The 18760-nt window shown below is 36.0% G+C and overlaps 1 protein-coding gene across 1 annotated transcript in view; it reads left to right on the top strand.

Moving 5' to 3' along the window:
- The window catches only part of LOC144438616 (E3 ubiquitin-protein ligase MYCBP2-like), a 59493-nt gene that overhangs the window by 26327 nt on the left and 14406 nt on the right, over positions 1–18760 (top strand). The window contains 25 exon segments of the mRNA XM_078127715.1: positions 306–583; positions 988–1209; positions 1687–1791; positions 2449–2544; positions 3120–3323; positions 3718–3846; positions 4564–4742; positions 5112–5254; positions 5567–5667; positions 6184–6411; positions 6982–7186; positions 7478–7596; positions 7843–7986; positions 8633–8805; positions 9626–9770; positions 10097–10341; positions 10848–10963; positions 11276–11367; positions 12208–12462; positions 13938–14034; positions 14420–14559; positions 15343–15598; positions 15899–15916; positions 15998–16105; positions 16600–18624. Of these exon segments, the coding sequence (XP_077983841.1) occupies positions 306–583; positions 988–1209; positions 1687–1791; positions 2449–2544; positions 3120–3323; positions 3718–3846; positions 4564–4742; positions 5112–5254; positions 5567–5667; positions 6184–6411; positions 6982–7186; positions 7478–7596; positions 7843–7986; positions 8633–8805; positions 9626–9770; positions 10097–10341; positions 10848–10963; positions 11276–11367; positions 12208–12462; positions 13938–14034; positions 14420–14559; positions 15343–15598; positions 15899–15916; positions 15998–16105; positions 16600–18624 (5823 nt within the window).

The raw sequence follows: 18760 nt of genomic DNA, 5'->3' as shown, positions 1-18760 counted from the left end.
GTCTAGTACTCATTACCTTATCATATAAACTTCTGATTTTGTATGTCTTTGATTATAACAAAGTTTGACTATAGACAGATCACAAAATTTATTTCCCAAAGAGCACAGAAGTTTCTAGCAACAATGATGGTGCTCATAGCAACTGAGAGTTCAGGCTAAGTGTGTAGCTTAGCAACCATGACTTTGCCCATAGCAACAGACAGTACAATTTAGGTGTTTTAGCTCAGCAACCATGACTATGTCCATAGCAACTGATAGTACAATTTAGGTGTTTTTGCTAAGCGGTTTCCTTTGTTTAATATTAGTGCCCAGTTGTAGAGCTCCACCAGAAACTGAAACCTTGGCAGATTGGGTGGGTAAAACACGGACACTGCTGTGTCAGATTTTGTCAGAGAAATCACAGTCTTCAATATCAATGAGGAAAACACTAAGTGGAGGAAAAGAAGACCTTGGTCATCAAGATCTAATAGACACTATTCTCAAAGAATGTCATCATACATTTGTCAGCTGTTTTCATGCCTTCTATCCAACCAATCAACTCAAATGGATTTGTTTATGTGATTTACTCAGACAAGTTGACTCAGTAAGTATTAATTAAATGAAGCATATATGTACTATTTTAATGAATCACTTTTGAATTCAGCTTTAAAGGATGGTGTATTTTGTTACTACAAACCAGAGAGACTATAAAGTTTGAATTAGACAGCACAACACATATTAACATAACTATCAGATGAGATACGGAAGATTCAAACACAAAACTTTAGTTCTGTTGACAGTGAGATAAGATGACATGTTATATGCATGCATACTATCAGTGTCTGTATTTGTTTGTGGAATTCATAACAAGGTTGAAAAACATTTCAAACTCTATACTCCATCTAGACTTTTAGTATGTACTTCGAGAAATGACATTGCAACGGCCATCTCATCAGATGTATCTTGTCTAATTTACAAATGCGTTTGACTTTTTGTCTTTTGTAGGAGGATAAGCACCTATTGGAAAGTGGTTGTTTGTTAGCTGCAGTACTAGAGGCTCTATGTCATCCATCAGTCAAACTGACCAGTCTGCTGCCAATATTTAGAGAGGCAGATTGTGCAGCTCTGCAGAGACAACTAAGTACTGATGATAATGCTGGTTGTGCTAGTTTCGTTGGAGAACATGTCAGATACAACTTATTGATGTCACATATGGATATGCTGACCTCGGTGAGTCTTCTCTACATTCTAATTCATGTTATTGAAATATTAGGGTGACCCTCTTTAATTCTATGCTTATCATGACCTGACCGACCTTATATTTGTTCAATCTTGCGAAATGATAACACTGCCCTCTATGGCAGGATTAGAAAGAAAATCACAACATCACTTAAAACTTACCTATTTCAATTACCTGATACATGATATTTATGCTAGTAGATAAGATATAAATAAAAATCCTACATTCTATTGAAATGTGACCAGTATTATTCAAACTTGGCACAAATTTTCAAATTTATGAGAAACTCCATTTTATACATAATTCTTACGATTATATAGAGTTTGTCTATAATTTTCATGTGAAACATGACTTATACCTACCTTCTGAGAAATACAGTAGTGTACTTTTTAACATACATCACATCCCTAAAATGAGTATTATTATGAAGACTAACTGTGTTACAAATTCTGTTATTGTGTTTACAGACATCAAGTAGTAGTGTTGGTATGCAAGGTACCATGAATTTCAGAGATGTACTTGATAAACTATTATCCATTGTTGTATTCCCTGTCAGACAATTACTAAGTAAGGTGAGATCACATATTCACACATATATGTTGTATTCCCTCTAAGGGTATTACTGAATAAGGTTTAGATCACATATTTTTATAGTATGACAATGTTGTTATTTGAACCCCATTGTACAAACTCCTATAGGGCTAAAGGATTGAGCTCTGTCTGTCCATGTCTACATGTATATTCAGTTATATTGCTGATATGCACACGTCAGTTTCATTCAAACTTGACACAAAGGTGACCATAGTGAGTATTTGCATATCCCTTACTTTTGAGATGCGATCAACTTTGGCGGAATGTCACCTATATTTATAAAAAAAACTCCACTATCTGTACAGGGACTATAAAACAGAAAGACTTAGTTAAGTTGTCTATACCCTTATCTTCTATATCCATAGTAAATTCACTCAAGATTTTGATGTACAGAAAGATGACTTACTTTGATATTGCAAATTTCCTGAAATGAATGAACTGAAAATCAATATTTTCCTATTTTATATTACTTTCGAATTCGGAGTGTAAATAATTCACTTACTATACTTCGGCTAAATCACTCAGTTTCTTTAGCTGTTATTGTATACGATTCTATATGATTCCAGAGTGACGAAATTTTGGTGGTAATGTTTGTTAATTTTGTAATTTACTTTACAACACTCTGTCTTCTTTGACAGGAACCATGTTCTATTCCTCCATTACTGGTTTGCAATACTTGTTTATTATTGGTATGTGTTGTAAGTGAGCTGTCAGCTATTGCCACAGGATCAGAGGTAATGTACAGTATTCTTACTTAGAACAAGTCTCTCAGATGACAACCACTTCACTTTACTATGTAAAGAAATTACCTTATCACAAGTCTATCAAATGACAGTTACTCAGTTTACCATGTATAACAGAATGACTGAAAAGTTTCTACCTGCAAGTAGTCACAGTGACTACCCAGTGACGGAATCCAGTGTTTTTGCTAAAGGCTGGGAACCCTGGTAACTGGAAGTAGGAAATCTGATAAAACTAGTATAGGTTCTCATACATTTATATACCAAAATTTTCACCTTTTTTTTTTTGGGGGGGGGGGGGGGTCCTGCTAAAATATCAGGGGAACACAGGTAGATTTAACCTAGTTACCACCCTTAATTAACAAAAACACGTGGATTACACAAATGATGGTAGGTGAAATAATTTATCTAATAAACGGTGTAGTACTCCTCTGATTTCAAGATTGATTTCATAAATCAATGTATCTTGTGATTAAGTTAAGTTATAAGCACATAACTAAAGCATCATTGATCAGTTTCTTTACTAATCTTGTAACTATACATTCCTCATTCTATTTGTTATTGTACAGAGTGATATCCAGGGAAGCACAAGACCGGTGTTGGCGACAACTAGTCGATTCTCTCGTGTTAGTAATGGTCGCAGTTGGAATACTGGTAATGGTTCACCAGATGCTGTCTGCTTTAGTGTGGATAGACCAGGAGTTGTTATTGTTGGCTTTGGAGTGTATGGAGGACTTGGACAATATGAATATGAACTTGAACTGTTAGATGACGTAAGTGTTTTAAACTTGGACAATATGAGTATGAACTTGAACTTTTAGATGACGTAAGTGTTTTAAACTTGGACAATATGAGTATGAACTTGAACTTTTAGATGACGTAAGTGTTTTAAACTTGGACAATATGAGTATGAACTTGAACTTTTAGATGACGTAAGTGTTTTAAACTTGGACAATATGAACTTGAACTGTTAGGTGGTGTAAGTGTTTTAGACTTGGACAATATGAGTATGAACTTGAACTGTTAGGTGATGTAAGTGTGTAGATAAATTCCTGATTTCAATGTTCATTTGTTTCTTTTTTAATATCGTTCAAATTATAAAACAAGTATTTGTATCATATATCATAGCCATTGGTGATGAAAGGTATTTTATGTATTTATTTGTAGATTGAAAGTAATAGTGATGGTCATAATCATCGCTGGAACTCATTGGAAATAATCAAAGGAAGTTATGGACCAGATGACTGTGTAAATGACATTGCTGAGATCAGATTTGAGAGACATGTACCAATTAAGGTAAATCAGTCTGTTTCTAATCAAAACATTTATAAATTTCTATGAACAGTATTTTACTTTATACTGCAATTGTTTATATTTAAATTTGGCTTTAAATTACTTGTTACTTGCACCTGACTTTCTCTTCACTTTCACATATTGAATATGGTAGGTTAGGATAAACAATCTATTACGCTATGTGGAACGAGGTGTGGTAGTCTTATTGTTACAAAACAGTTGTCGTTAGAATTTGTAAAAAATCTGTGTGGTCATCTGAATGTCTTTGCTTGAGCAGTAAAGTTGGAATTGCCAGGGCATTCTTAGATACCAAGAATTGGTGGTAAGAAGGTTAATAAATATTGTAATTGTAACTTAAATCTAACTTGTAGAAAAAGATTATTGAGCTGTGAAACTAGTCAAAGATTCAACCAATTTTAGTCCTCATTTACTGCTAGAACAAGTACAGTATAAAAACCCAGGATTCTATACTAGTAGGAATTCTTAACAACTTTGACATAGACACAGATAGCATCATTTGGTTGGCTATCTAACCATATTTGTCTTCATTTACTGCTGGAACAAGTGCAGTATAAAAAAAACAAGAAATTACACTTGCAGGAATTCTTACCAACTTTGGCATAGACACAAAGTAGTGGCATATGCTTATATACCTACTGTGTTATTGTATAGTTGGGGATGTGTCTGCAGTAAAGACTTGTTTCTACTTAATTATTGCAGGAAGGTGTAAAATATGCTGTTCGTCTTCGTAATCATGGTAACAGGACATCGAACGGTGACGTAGGTTTATCACATGTAAAAGGACCTGATGGTGTAACATTTAATTTCAGTTCATGTTCTTTAAGTAGCAATGGTACAACTCACACACGAGGACAACTGCCTACTGTTTTATATTATTCGTAAGTAGCAATTGCTTTAGATATTATGTGTCTTTCAGGGGATAGGAAGTTTTTTCATCCCCCATGTACAGTAATATGGAACTGATAATCTCAGTGACATGGGGACAGGAAGTCCCCCCCCCCACTCCCCCACCCCTGCCCTCCATGTGCAGTAACATGGAAACTGATGAAACTGATATTCTCAGTGACACTATATTAACTGTCTTTGACTCTTACAAGTTCACGATTGTATCGATATATTCATCTTGCTATAATTGACAAATTTTCATTCTTCCAAGCCTAGTTGTATTTGTATTCATACTGATGTGATTGACAAGTTTTTACAATGTTCTGATAAAAGTTTCTTTTATTTTAACTTCAAAATTTTAGAATTCCAAGTGAAGGAGAACTCCAGTCTCCTCCAAGTAGTCAAGCAGCTGCTGAGATGCAATCCAGGAATAATGCTATCAACATTACCAGTGCAATTGTGAGAGCAGCAAGTGATTTGTTGGCACAGGCACATGTCAATCAAGGTATGAAAGGTAGGGTTATAGCCCTGTTACATTTCTTGGGCAAGATTTGAACCACAACTGTGCCCAAGTCAACCTAGCTCTGTACTTGGGGATCTGGTAGGATAGAGGTTGCAATATGAATGCTCAAATAGTATCAAATGATACAATTTTGTCAAAAGAAAAAAATGATACAAATTTGGTTAAAATGCATTCATTCCGTGTTTATACATCAGTGAACATGTTTATCCATGTATATTACGATGTTGACACAGTGCGACAATACTTTCTGTCGGTAGTGTATATTGGTAACACTGAATCTCATTTTTCTTACAGATGGTGATATTTTTGAACTATTAGGTTCTGCACATCTCTTTTCTTCACTAATACCATTTGTGTTAGCAAGTATTGGACCTGTAGCATCATCTCACCCAAGAGTAAGTATATGGAGAATGATTGTGTCTGTCATGGAACTGTTTACCCATGAACATTAGGGATGTATCATCCAGTACAGTGCTTACAAACCCTGGATGTTATGTCAATTGTTTACATACTCATTATTAACAAGTTGCTAACAGCTTCAGTGTTTTCATATCTATGTATGTGATAATCCGTTTGTGGATGTTTACACGGTATTCTATAAATACAGATGTATGTGTCTTTAGATAAGACTTCTCTGGTACATGTAGTAGGTATTATTACATGTAAAATATTCAAATTATTGATAGCACCATTTCAAGCGTGATCTATAACCATTGTCTCTTCTATTTGTAAGGATACTTCACAAGTTTAGTTAATTCTTTGTAACTTATTTTACATCATTTATTTTTCCCTTTGTGGCTATAGTTATCCTGCAAACATTTCCTTATTTGACATAGGTAAACTGTACCATTCCAATGACAGTGACAGTGACAATGACAATGACAATGATATAATCTTGCCATACTTTCCAGAGTGCAGTCCAGGTGTTGGCGTTACTAGAAGACATCCTACCCCATGTAGCTGCTGTTAATCTACAAGCCGTACCCCAGCCATCTAGTCCAGGATCAGTAAACAGTGGACATCAATCAGATTGTAGTACACTGAGTCCTACTGATAGCCATGCTATTACAACATCAACACATTATGCTGTCATAGAAAGTGATCATCCTTACAAACCATCATCAGTGGCATCCTATAAAGTAAGATTTCATTCAATCAAACCCATCACATATTTCTACATGTAGTGAATTACAGTTACAAATCAAACCCATCACATATTTTTACATGTTGTAGTGAATTACAGTTAGAAATCAAAGCATACCAGAAGACCACACCAACCTACTACTATATATCAGATATTATCAAATTTGATCACTTTTTGAGTGGTGTGGATAAGATACATACTATAGAAATGATACCTAATAGTATATGATCTTATGGCTTTATTGTAATAATTGTCTATTGTATCTTTTGGCCGTTGGCCTCTGAATACAGGATAAATAGACCTAGTTTTATACAAATTTACCAAGTGAGTGTATATATTTTATATTTTGCATTTATATACATGTATTCACAAAAAGGCAAATGTTATAATGTTTAACATGATAACATTTACCTTTTGTGAATACATACATTGATAACACACTGTACTTTTTAATGTTGATACATCTGCAGTATTATATATTCTGTCAAAATGTATACCTAGCTCATCTAATCTTTACCACACTTGGCAGTATTGTGACATAATTTTGCATATGTTTTGTTTATAGGTGAGTTTTCCAGAGTGTGTGCAGTGGATGTCTCTAGAGTTTGATCCACAGTGTGGTACAGCACAGCCGGAGGATAAACTACGTTTACTTATTCCCTATAGGAGAAGCAATAAAGAGGAACAAGGATCAAGTGCCAGTCTTGTACCTGTTTTACGTAATTTCTATGGTGTTACTAACTGGCCACCAGCAACTCTTATTATACCAGGTATGTCCTCTTGTATTTTATGATATTGCACCGCGTGCAAGTCAAGTTGAATGTGGTTGAACAAAAAATATTGCCCAGTTTTATACCTTTGTCATTCTACATCATGATTGATTCAGTAATCAACATCGAGTCAAACTGTTCAAAATCGATATAATTTTTACAACATTTTAAATTAATTATAGGGCAAAAATGAAATGAAATAGGAAATTGTCAATATTAGTTGCCAATATTTTGAATAATCCAAATTCATAGTATAGTATATAAAGATATGATTATTGTGTTGTATTGTAGGCAATGAGATCCATTTCTCCTTGGAAACCGCATCTGATTATGTGAAAGATGACAAGGCAATTTTCTATGGTTTTAAGTGCACTGTGATTGGTTATGAGTGGGGCTCATCCCCAGAAGAGGTAAGAAATAACTATAATTCTGAATGCACTGCAGTTTTATTTAACATTCACTTTTTTTCAAAGTCTGTTGTAACTAATAATGCCACTTTTTCAATGTTACCAACACTACGAGTATCAACCTACACCTTGAACAAAAGATATATAAAGTTATTTCTATTGTATTGTATTCTATATATTGGCTGTGTGGAAGCTTACCAGACATCACATATGCAAACAAGTGATAACTGTTTTTATTTTCTTTCATAGGGCATTGCTCACTTGGAGAAAGAACTCTCTTATTTAGGAGGTATGTGTTCTTCCTCTCTAATGAAGAAGGATTTGGTGTTGCCACCAACAACAACAGATGAAACTGATGAAGATCTAGATGCAATAGAAGAAAATGCAAAACAGGTATAGATAAGTGATAATATAGACCTTAACTAGACAGACAGACAGACAGGCAGGCAGACAGACAGGCAGGCAGGCAGGCAGGCAGACAGACAGACAGACAGGCAGACAGGCAGGCAGGCAGACAGACAGACAGGCAGGCAGGCAGACAGGCAGGCAGGCAGACAGACAGGCAGGCAGGCAGGCAGACAGGCAGGCAGGCAGACAGGCAGACAGACAGGCAGGCAGACAGACAGACAGGCAGGCAGGCAGACAGACAGACAGACAGACAGACAGACAGACAGACAGACACACACACACACAGACACACACACAGACACACACACACACATTCATACACACACATTCACACACACACATTCACACACACACACATTCACACACACACACACACACACACACACACACACACACACACACACACACACACACAGTCAGATGAAGGGTACTGATACTTTAGGACAGAGATTGCTAGAGATAAACACTACATGCAATTTAGGACTGAGATAACGAATTAAACTCCAAACAACTGAGAATTGAGGTAACTAGAGATTACCTTTAGTCAGCCTAGGTCTGCGACAGTTATAGATTACTATAATGATAAAATATATAGGCTAATCTGTAGATGTTCTTTTGTTTACTATGTTAGATATTCAGCAACCATTCCAGTTTACTTAGTAAGGGTTTTGCACTGTCCAGTCCACCCACTGTGCATCAAGCATTGGATGGTAATCTTCCTATGTGTGTGCAATCCAATGAAAGGGCATTCCTTAGAGACTTTGTCAATTGTTCAGCTGCTACAAGTGGAGGAAGACTTGCAAGGTATGTGAGTTTGATTTTACATACAGTCAAAAATATTTTGGAAGCATAACTCAAAGTTTTGCTGTAATCTCATTAGCATTGTCAGAGGTGTACTCCAGGCGAGACACATGGTAAAAACTTTTTGTAAACCCCTGATGTTGTTTATGAGATGCCAGTGAAAATTTGGTTTTGTTTCCAAAAAGTTTTGACTCTGTGAGAAGAAATTTTCATTTGTAATTCTGAACCCAAAATCTATGAATATTCATTCTCACAAATAATTTGTATATACATAATTCCTTCATTCCCAAAGACACCATTGAGTAGCCCTACTTTACTAAAAGTGTATTGAGGTTGACAAGGAATACTTCATGAGATTACTTCAGCTGTTTTCCAGTCTTCTTGCCTCTTCCAATCAACCCATCCAAGCTAAATAATGTCCCATCAATCAAACCTTTCAAAAATATTGCTGTTGTGATATGTTTTCTGGCACTGAATTTGATTTAGCTGAATATGTGCAAAAACTTGTGCAGCAGAAAAAAACCCACTAACATACTTTACGAGTTGTCATATTTCTATATACGGCCGTTATTGAAAGGTGAGAACAACAGTTGCACTTGCTGACCAGATGAGTTATTTACAAGCAGTGTCTACTTTCTCCTTGCACTGGATATAGCGGGTCATTTCTCCTAGTGCTGTCCAACTAATTTAAGTGTGCCTGACATATCCTAAATTGCTATTTGCCATATTTTTCATGGACCAAAATAAGTATGTCATCTTGAATCCTTACACAGAGTATGTAGTTATGCTGCAATATCATTGGCACTGTTTTTCAAAATTTCAGATGGCTGCAGCCTGATTCATATATTGATCCTAGGCAATGTGATATCTTGTATGAGAAAGACAGCATCAAATGTAGTTGGCCATCTGTGATCACAATTCAAACTAGAGATCAGTATGGAGATCTTGTACATGTACCAAATCTTAGGGTAAGTATGGAGGATCTTGTACATGTACCAAATCTTAGGGTAAATATGGAGATCTTGTACATATACCTAATCTTAGGGTAAGTATGGGGTGATATTGTGTGGGGCTCGTTCGTTTTTTAAAATTTGTTAAAATTGCCGTCATTCTGGTTGGAAAAATGTATGCATTGTATAAACATATTATGTATATATTGAAGTTACAGTGTTGCTTAGTTCCATCAAATATGATGCAAAGATACAAAAATGAAATCAAAGTTCGAACATACACATGTAGATATAGAAGACTTAGTGGTCATAGTACTTAATTCTATTTCTTTGATGACTTTCAGGTTGAGGCCAAAGCAGTTCCTGTCATCAAGAAAGAGAATGTTGATGTCGGCAAAAAATATCAGAGATCTACAACAAAATCTGTTGACAAAGACTTGACGTATGGTGGTCATGTTCCACCACGGATTGATACATTGTATGAACCTACATCTACTAGTCATGCTAACTATGTTTCTATCACAATGATGAAGGCTTATGACAACTACTCTTTTGAAGAACTAAGGCTTGCATCACCTACAATAAGAAGGTAAAAGTCAAGTTACTGTCATGTTATTTTACTCTTGTGTCTTGAATCGTCAGGATCTCAGAACACCTCATAGATATGTTCTCTGCAGATAAACTGTAAAGATCTTATGATTTTCACCTATCAAGTTTTAAAAGAGGAATGCGACTACAGGTGAAAAACAGCATTTTTGTAAAGTTTTGGTCCTGGGGAATCATTTCATAATGTTACATCCCATACATCACATGCGATTGCTGAGAAACACCGAGTTGAAACTTGTACCTCATTCGTTGTTCCGTGTAAGTCCTTGCCATGACCATGCATTGCCTCATGGGAGAAAGCAGACATGCTTACTTATGTAAAAGTAGAACATCTTCATGACTCCTTAGTGCTTATCGCCATTAAGTCAAATAAAAATGATCATTTTATCTTTATCTTTGTCATAAAGCTCCAAAATGTACATAACACCAAACTTCTATTGGAACAATTCTATCTCTAATTAAAATATGAAATCTAATTTTAATTTGTAGGCCAAGTGAAAACATGTTAGTTAGAGCTAACAATGATGGAAGTTACCATGCTAATTGGACACCTGGGTCTACAGGAATGTATGCTATACATGTCATAATTGATGGCTATCCAATTGGTAAGTTGATTTTATTATGTTAATTAGAACACCTGGATCTATTGCATTGATGCTATCCAATTGGTAAGTTGACTTTATTATGCTAATGAGAACACCTGGATCTATTGCGGTGACAGACTTTCAATTGGTAAGTTGAGTCCTATTATGCTAATTATATCACCTGTTATCAAGCCATTCCTACTTTGGAGTTCCTGTCTTATCATGCCACAAGGCTTGCACCACTTTTCATTTACCAAGTTACCCAAACATGAAATTAACAGACTGATATTCCTTGCAATGATATAGACTGCATTCATTCTGTTTCTTTTGTAGAAGATATTCCACAATTGGAAGTATCTGAACCACCACAGGGAGTGACCCCACCAAACCCAACAGCTACAAAGAAACCACATCAACCTAGCAAGGTGAGCTTTTAATTCATCAAGTTGCGTCATTGGTACCTTTAAACTAAAATAAGAACTGAATAGGAAATTATGCAAGGCTAGATAATCTGATCATTGATTTGTAATTGTGGAAAAATTGAATTTGGGATTAAGTGAAAGAACTACCTACTTGGCAGATGGGTTTCACTTTATTTGGATGTTGTTACTAGAAGAGAATCTAGTTCGTAAACCTATATTTTTTAGGTTGAACTTTCAGTCAAAAATATACAGATTGACCTTGACCTACACATCAAATATCAAAACCAGATTGATTCATGAATATGAGAACCTGTGCATACTGCAGAAGTGTCACCTGATCTCATTTAGATGTCACCTGATTTTGAGATGTTATATCACAACAGTGAATAGCCTAAAACTTGACTTCACACACACTTGTACTAAGTACTCAATGTATTGCACTATTTTAGATAATTCTTTTTCTTGTATTTTTACCTCTCGCAGTTGGAGGTGTTTGTGGTTATTTTGTCTGTCTGTCTGTCTGTCTGTCTGTCTGTCTGTCTGTCTGTCTGTCTGTCTCTGTGTTTGGTTTGGTCAATTCAAATTAAGTATGGAACACATTCTTTTAGGTAATGGCTAAAACTGAGTAGTATTGGGTGAGATCTGTGGGAAGAAATTAGCATAATTAGCAATGGCATAGATAATGTTTAAGTCAGTTGATCTAGAGGTAGATATCCCTGTGATAAAATGGTTTTGTCCACATATCCACACGCTAACTATTGGTGGCGCTCTTTACATTTAGCATTACAATAGTAGCTTATGGGAAGCCTTCAGATGTAATGTGATTTGACTTGTATTTAACAGGTTAGGAAGTATACAGCTAACTTCAGTCAAGGATTGAGAATCCGCAGCAGTCCATCTTTACAGAGTGAACAGATTGGAATTGTTGGTGTCGACGATACTATCACATTTGTTGATGAAGTTCACAATGAAGATGGTGTATGGTTAAGACTTAATTCAGAAACTATTCATAAATATTGTGGTAGCAATGGTTACAAAGAAGCGTGGTGTTTGTCCTATAACAAACACTTAGGAAAAACCTTATTAGTTCCTGTAGAGGTAAGTTAGATTAGATTAGTAAGATTTCACACTTAATTTGTACATCAAGGTTAGTAAGATTTCACACATAATTTGTACATCAAGGTTACTAAGATTTCACACTTAATTTGTACATCAAGGTTACTAAGATTTCACACTTAATTTGTACATCAAGGTTAGTAAGATTTCACACATAATTTGTACATCAAGGTTACTAAGATTTCACACTTAATTTGTACATCAAGGTTACTAAGATTTCACACTTAATTTGTACATCAAGGTTAGTAAGATTTCACACATAATTTGTACATCAAGGTTACTAAGATTTCACACTTAATTTGTACATCAAGGTTACTAAGATTTCACACTTAATTTGTACATCAAGGTTAGTAAGATTTCACACATAATTTGTACATCAAGGTTACTAAGATTTCACACTTAATTTGTACATCAAGGTTAGTAAGATTTCACACTTAATTTGTACATCAAGGTTAGTAAGATTTCACACATAATTTGTACATCAAGGTTAGTAAGATTTCACACATAATTTGTACATCAAGGTTAGTAAGATTTCACACATAATTTGTACATCAAGGTTAGTAAGATTTCACACATAATTTGTACATCAAGGTTAGTAAGATTTCACACATAATTTGTACATCAAGGTTAGTAAGATTTCACACATAATTTGTACATCAAGGTTAGTAAGATTTCACACTTAATTTGTACATCAAGGTTAGTAAGATTTCACACATAATTTGTACATCAAGGTTAGTAAGATTTCACACATAATTTGTACATCAAGGTTAGTAAGATTTCACACATAATTTGTACATCAAGGTTAGTAAGATTTCACACATAATTTGTACATCAAGGTTAGTAAGATTTCACACATAATTTGTACATCAAGGTTAGTAAGATTTCACACATAATTTGTACATCAAGGTTAGTAAGATTTCACACATAATTTGTACATCAAGGTTAGTAAGATTTCACACATAATTTGTACATCAAGGTTAGTAAGATTTCACACATAATTTGTACATCAAGGTTAGTAAGATTTCACACATAATTTGAACATCAAGGTAGAATTGTGCCCCAGGGACAAATTTCCATGAAAATTGAAGTTCTTAAAATCCTTCCAAACTTTGTCGTATGACCGTTTGTTCATAGTCCTTTCGAAAAAGTGAAAGAAATTTTGGGTTTTTGTTGTCGCCAATCTTTTATTTTCGTATCGAGTTAACAAAGTATTCAACAATGGTTTCTGAAATGGCTTAATTTTGATCTCTATACTTTTGTATGGTGACTAGAGAATTTTCCTTGATCATACCTTGTTATGAAATTGTCAAGTTGCATGTTTTTTATGTTATACAGGATCCTAATCTATTATTAATGAAATTATGTAAGAAACTGTTTGTAAATGATATATAGTGCCCAGTAGATTTAAATTATAGAAATGCCCAGAGACAAAGTTTATGTTCTTATGATATTTACAGGAGCCCAAATCTATCATTGATGAAATTATCAAAGAGACAATTGCTAAAAAGATTCCAATGATTGGTAAAGACAAGTCAAGGTCTAGGTCATCTAAGGGTAAGTAGTGTTTAAGGTACACATCATTTTACAGCAAGCTTTTTACACTGCCGAGACACTTACAGACACACACTTACAGACGCACACACTTACAGACACACACACACACACACACACACACACACACACACACACACACACACATATACACACATATATACACACAGACAGATGCAGACACACATATTTTAAGTTTTTTACACTGTCTAGACACACACAGAGACACACACTGACACACAGAGACACACACAGACACACACACACACAGACACACACACACACACACACACACACACACACACACAAGGCAGACAATGTCTTCGAATCTACAAAAACATATCACTTCATAAATTTACAGTATCTACATACAACGTTTTGATTGTAGGTTCTTATACACGTGGACCTGGTATATATCAAGTTGTGAAATGTGGTTCATCTGGTCATAACATCCGTAGTCGTCCTTCACTGAAAGCCTCACCTGTTGGTATGATGGTTCATGGTAATCAACTTACAGTCATGAAAGATGTGAGTTAAATAGTTTGTTGACTCTTTACTCCTTGAAGTCAAGGAAAGCTTTCAATGAAAGTATAGGATTGGGAATAAGGAATATGTCCTTCTTCCAAAATACATAAACTCGTGCATGTAATTGACACATTGTTACAGGTGACCGTATAAATCAAGTCACAACTGTGTGTTCCTATTTGATGCTATTACTCTCTATCTAGGTCTTTGTTTGAAACAAACTAAAACTATTGTTACTACATGATGATACAACAGTAACAAGATGTTGGTTTAATTGTAGTCTCAGTAGAGAGATGTCTCTGAAAGCTAGTATCATAAACTGCAGTGTATTGTTTTGGGATTTCCAATGTTTACACTATGTTGGTCACAGGGTGATTAGATTCACACAACGGAGGAAACAACATCCATTTGTGTAATCTACCACATTGAACAACAATTGTTTTAGTTTGTGTCTATGTTAGTTAACTAAGGCCTCAATTACCAGAGTTGTACTAGGACATGCCTGCCATATGCGACTTCTGAATAACTCTAATAATTCAGTGTTATTTTGAAGCAATTAATCTCTAATATCATTTTATAAATTATATATGAAGGACAATCTAAACGTTTGTCCTGTAATGTTGCAAATTGTTATCTGTGAAAATAAAATAAAATGAAAATAATACCAAGTATAAATGTTGTGTGAAAATTTGTCACATCACAACTGTAGTCAATTTATGGTATATTCCAAAGAAAGTTTCATACCACTAAAAAGTTTCATATTTCTTTCATTGCCATGGTAACTAGATGATCACTACTGATGGTACTACATGGGTAAAGTTAGACCAGGAGAGTATGATGCGTTATTGTGAGAGTACTGATGGAGAAGCATGGTCACTAGCTAGGAGTAGAGATATTGTATATCTACTACAAGAAACAGATATAGAGAATGAAGAAGAGAAGTGTAAATCTGTAGAAGCATTTGGTCTAGATTTTGTATCAGGTAGAGCCACACCACCAAAAACAGCAGGTTTTGATTTCAAGAAAGCAGCGACAACCTCAGGTACACTTAATTGTCAACTGTCATTTCATTTTCAGAAAAATATTATGATATCATTGTGTATGCATGCATGTATGCATGTGTGTGTGTGTGTGTCTGTGTGTGTGTCTGTGTGTGTGTCTGTGTGTATGTGTGTGTTTGTGTGTATGTGTGTGTGTTTGTGTGTGTGTGCATTTGTGCGTGTGTGTGCATTTGTGTGTGTGTGTGTGTGTGCGTGTGTGTGTGTGTGTGTGTTTGTAAGTTAATTTTAACCACATAACTTCAAATAATAAAGTTATCTTGACTTATCATGTGTTTGTTTAGGACCTTTGATGTTTGGTGGTGCTGCTGCTGCTGGCAGTAGTAGTAGTAGTAGTGGTGGTGGTGGTGGTGGTAGCAGTAGTACTAGTACTAATAGTACAGCTGGTACCAGCCACTCTGTGCCACAATTGCCTGCATTTGGTGCTACAAAGAATGAAGTACAGGAAGATGGGCACAATGGTCCATTTGTGTTTGGACAGGCACAGTCAGGTGAGATTACAGTGTTTGGATAGGCGAGATTATAACCAAAGATAGATGATATCATATATTCACAGTGCAAATCTTGTGCTCTTGTTATTTTTGTATCTTTGAGGATCATTCAGGGATGTAGCTCATTTTAGAAGTAGCAAGTCAAATGTGAAAAGTAGGCAGGAACGAGACACATGAATCTGCCCATCGATGGAAATATACTGGTTGAAATAAAGAATCTTTGAACATATTACTGAAAAGTAGCTGGCAAAACATTGCAGAATAGTCAGTTGTCATTGCTGGCTACCAGCCCTTATCTACATCCCTGTCAGTGTCAGAACACAGTCCCTCTATCGTAGTCTGGAAATGCAGCAAATTTCTGGACTCAGTGCATGATTTAACACTTTTGCTGTGCAGTTGTTCAATTTTGATATCCTATGTATCTGGTACTAGTACTACAAAAAGTGAACTTTTGGACTGTGTGTGATGTAATATTTACCCTTGTTTATCCATAGGTACTGGAGCACCATTTCCATTCAGTAATGCAGTTAACCAGGAGGCACTGTCTGAATTGGCAGACAAGAAGTTTATAGAGAAAGTGAATGATGGTTTAAGTAAGACAACTCAAAATGGCAAATCTCAAGAAGACGGAACAAGTTCATTCACAGGGCAAGATGGAATGAAAGGACATTTTAGTATTGGAAGAGTGGATGGACATTCCTCACCCAAAAGTGGGTTATCACCTAAAACTCTACGGAAAGCAAAAGGAAGCCATAGTAAAAGAGAAAGGACATCATCACCAGCTCCCAAAGATACAAAGTCTCCAGCGAGATCTCGATCTGGGTCTCTCAAATCAGAAAGTGGGAGATTCAGGGAACCCTTTAAGCCAGCCATCTCGGCATCAGTAGCAGAATGTGTTAGGGCTGTCTTTGCCTCCTTCCTTTGGCATGAAGGTATTGTACATGATGCTATGGCTTGTGCCTCATTCTTGAAGTTTCATCCAAACCTTAGCAAACAGGCTACAAGCTTGCCACAACCTATTGGAGAACAGACTCCTGGACATGAGAAACTTAAGAACAGACACTCAGCTGATTTCAGCCAAAGTATGCCAGCATCAGCATTGGCAGCACTACAAGATTCAGAAGAGATACTTGCCAAATTATTCAACGGTAATAAAGAGAGTGATGGGGATAGAACATCTAGTGGGGGTAGTGCTACACCTAGGGAGTCTCCTAAGAAAATGCCATCTACTGATTTGTCACCCAAGAAAACCCCAAGTGACTGGTCTCCAAGAATGTCACCTAAAAAAACATCAAGGGAGTCTTCTCCTAAGCCAAGATCTAGGGAGTCATCTCCAAAGACAATACCAGGTGAATTGCATTCTAAAGGATCTCCTAAGAAAACATCAATATGCAGTGTTGTAGACTCTGAAAAGACAGGTTCTCCAAAGATGTCACCCAAACATTCACCAAAGCATTCCCCTAAAGTATCGCCAAGAAGTTCACCAAAGCCTTCACCAAAATCGTCACCATTGTTATCACGCAAAACTAAACCGAGTTCTGATTTGACAGATGGTATAGGGAGAAGTCATCCTATTATCATTAGGGAAAGGTCTGCTAGTACTTCAAAGACAGATGTGATGGACATCAAGGAACCAATACGAGAGCTTGCCCCAGAATCTGCTCTCCCTCCAACTCTAAAACACCTGGTGTCCTTCTGGGAAGATTTAGCATGTGCAATATTAAATGTAGCTGTTCAGCAGATAGTGTTACCGAGTCCTGCCGTTGTTGTCAAATCCAAAAGTAAAAATGACAAGAAAGACAAAGATAAAGAGAAAAGCAGAAAGGATAAGAAGAAACGTGAGAAAGCTCCTCAAGGTCGTGGTAATTTGTTTGGTGAAGCTGCAGGAATACCCATTGGATCTGGAGAACGAGAAGCAGCATGTGAATTATGTGGTTGTGTATTTCCACATCCTGTGACCTATCACATGAGACAGACCCACCCTGGCTGTGGCAGGCATGCGGGAGGGCAAGGTTACAACAGCAGTGGTAATTTTTGTGGTGGTTGGGCTGGCAATTGTGGGGATGGTGGCAGAGGAGGAAGCAGTTGGTATCTTATGTGTGATAAATGTAGGGAAAAGTATCTCAAAGAAAAGCGATCCAGTTCACAATCTAAGAAATCCAAGAAAAAAACTTTACCTTTGCGGATACCAAAAGCATTACCACCAGTTGAAGCCCATCACATTATGAAAGCCAATGCAATGTTTTTATTAGATTTAGCAAGTGCTGCAGGACCATTGTTACCATCAGGAAGCCCTGTTAAAAAACAATCCAAGTTTGATCTTCCAGTACTAAGTGAAATGGATCTACAGTCATCATCAGAGTTTCCCACGACTGTACCATTTCAGTTTCTAAAGCTATTACGGGGAGAACAGCATCAAGAAATGTTACCAATGGAACTAAGAGATGTTGAAATACTGACTAGGGAAGGACAGCTGAATTCAAGACTTAGATCAACAATGGAATTGCCATCTCTACCAGGTAAGTCATTTCATGTATTTCTGTCAGCTATTTTAATAATTGTGCCATTAAATTAGTTATCACAAAGTAAATGCAGAAGACCAATCCCAAATGATTGACATACTCCAACTGATTGACAGGTTACCACTTTTAATTT

The sequence above is a fragment of the Glandiceps talaboti genome, chromosome 8 (genome assembly GCF_964340395.1).
Source record: "Glandiceps talaboti chromosome 8, keGlaTala1.1, whole genome shotgun sequence".
NCBI classification, from domain to species: domain Eukaryota; kingdom Metazoa; phylum Hemichordata; class Enteropneusta; family Spengelidae; genus Glandiceps; species Glandiceps talaboti.
The sequence above is the reverse complement of the archived record's forward strand: the minus strand, read 5'-3'. Positions and strand labels throughout refer to the sequence as shown.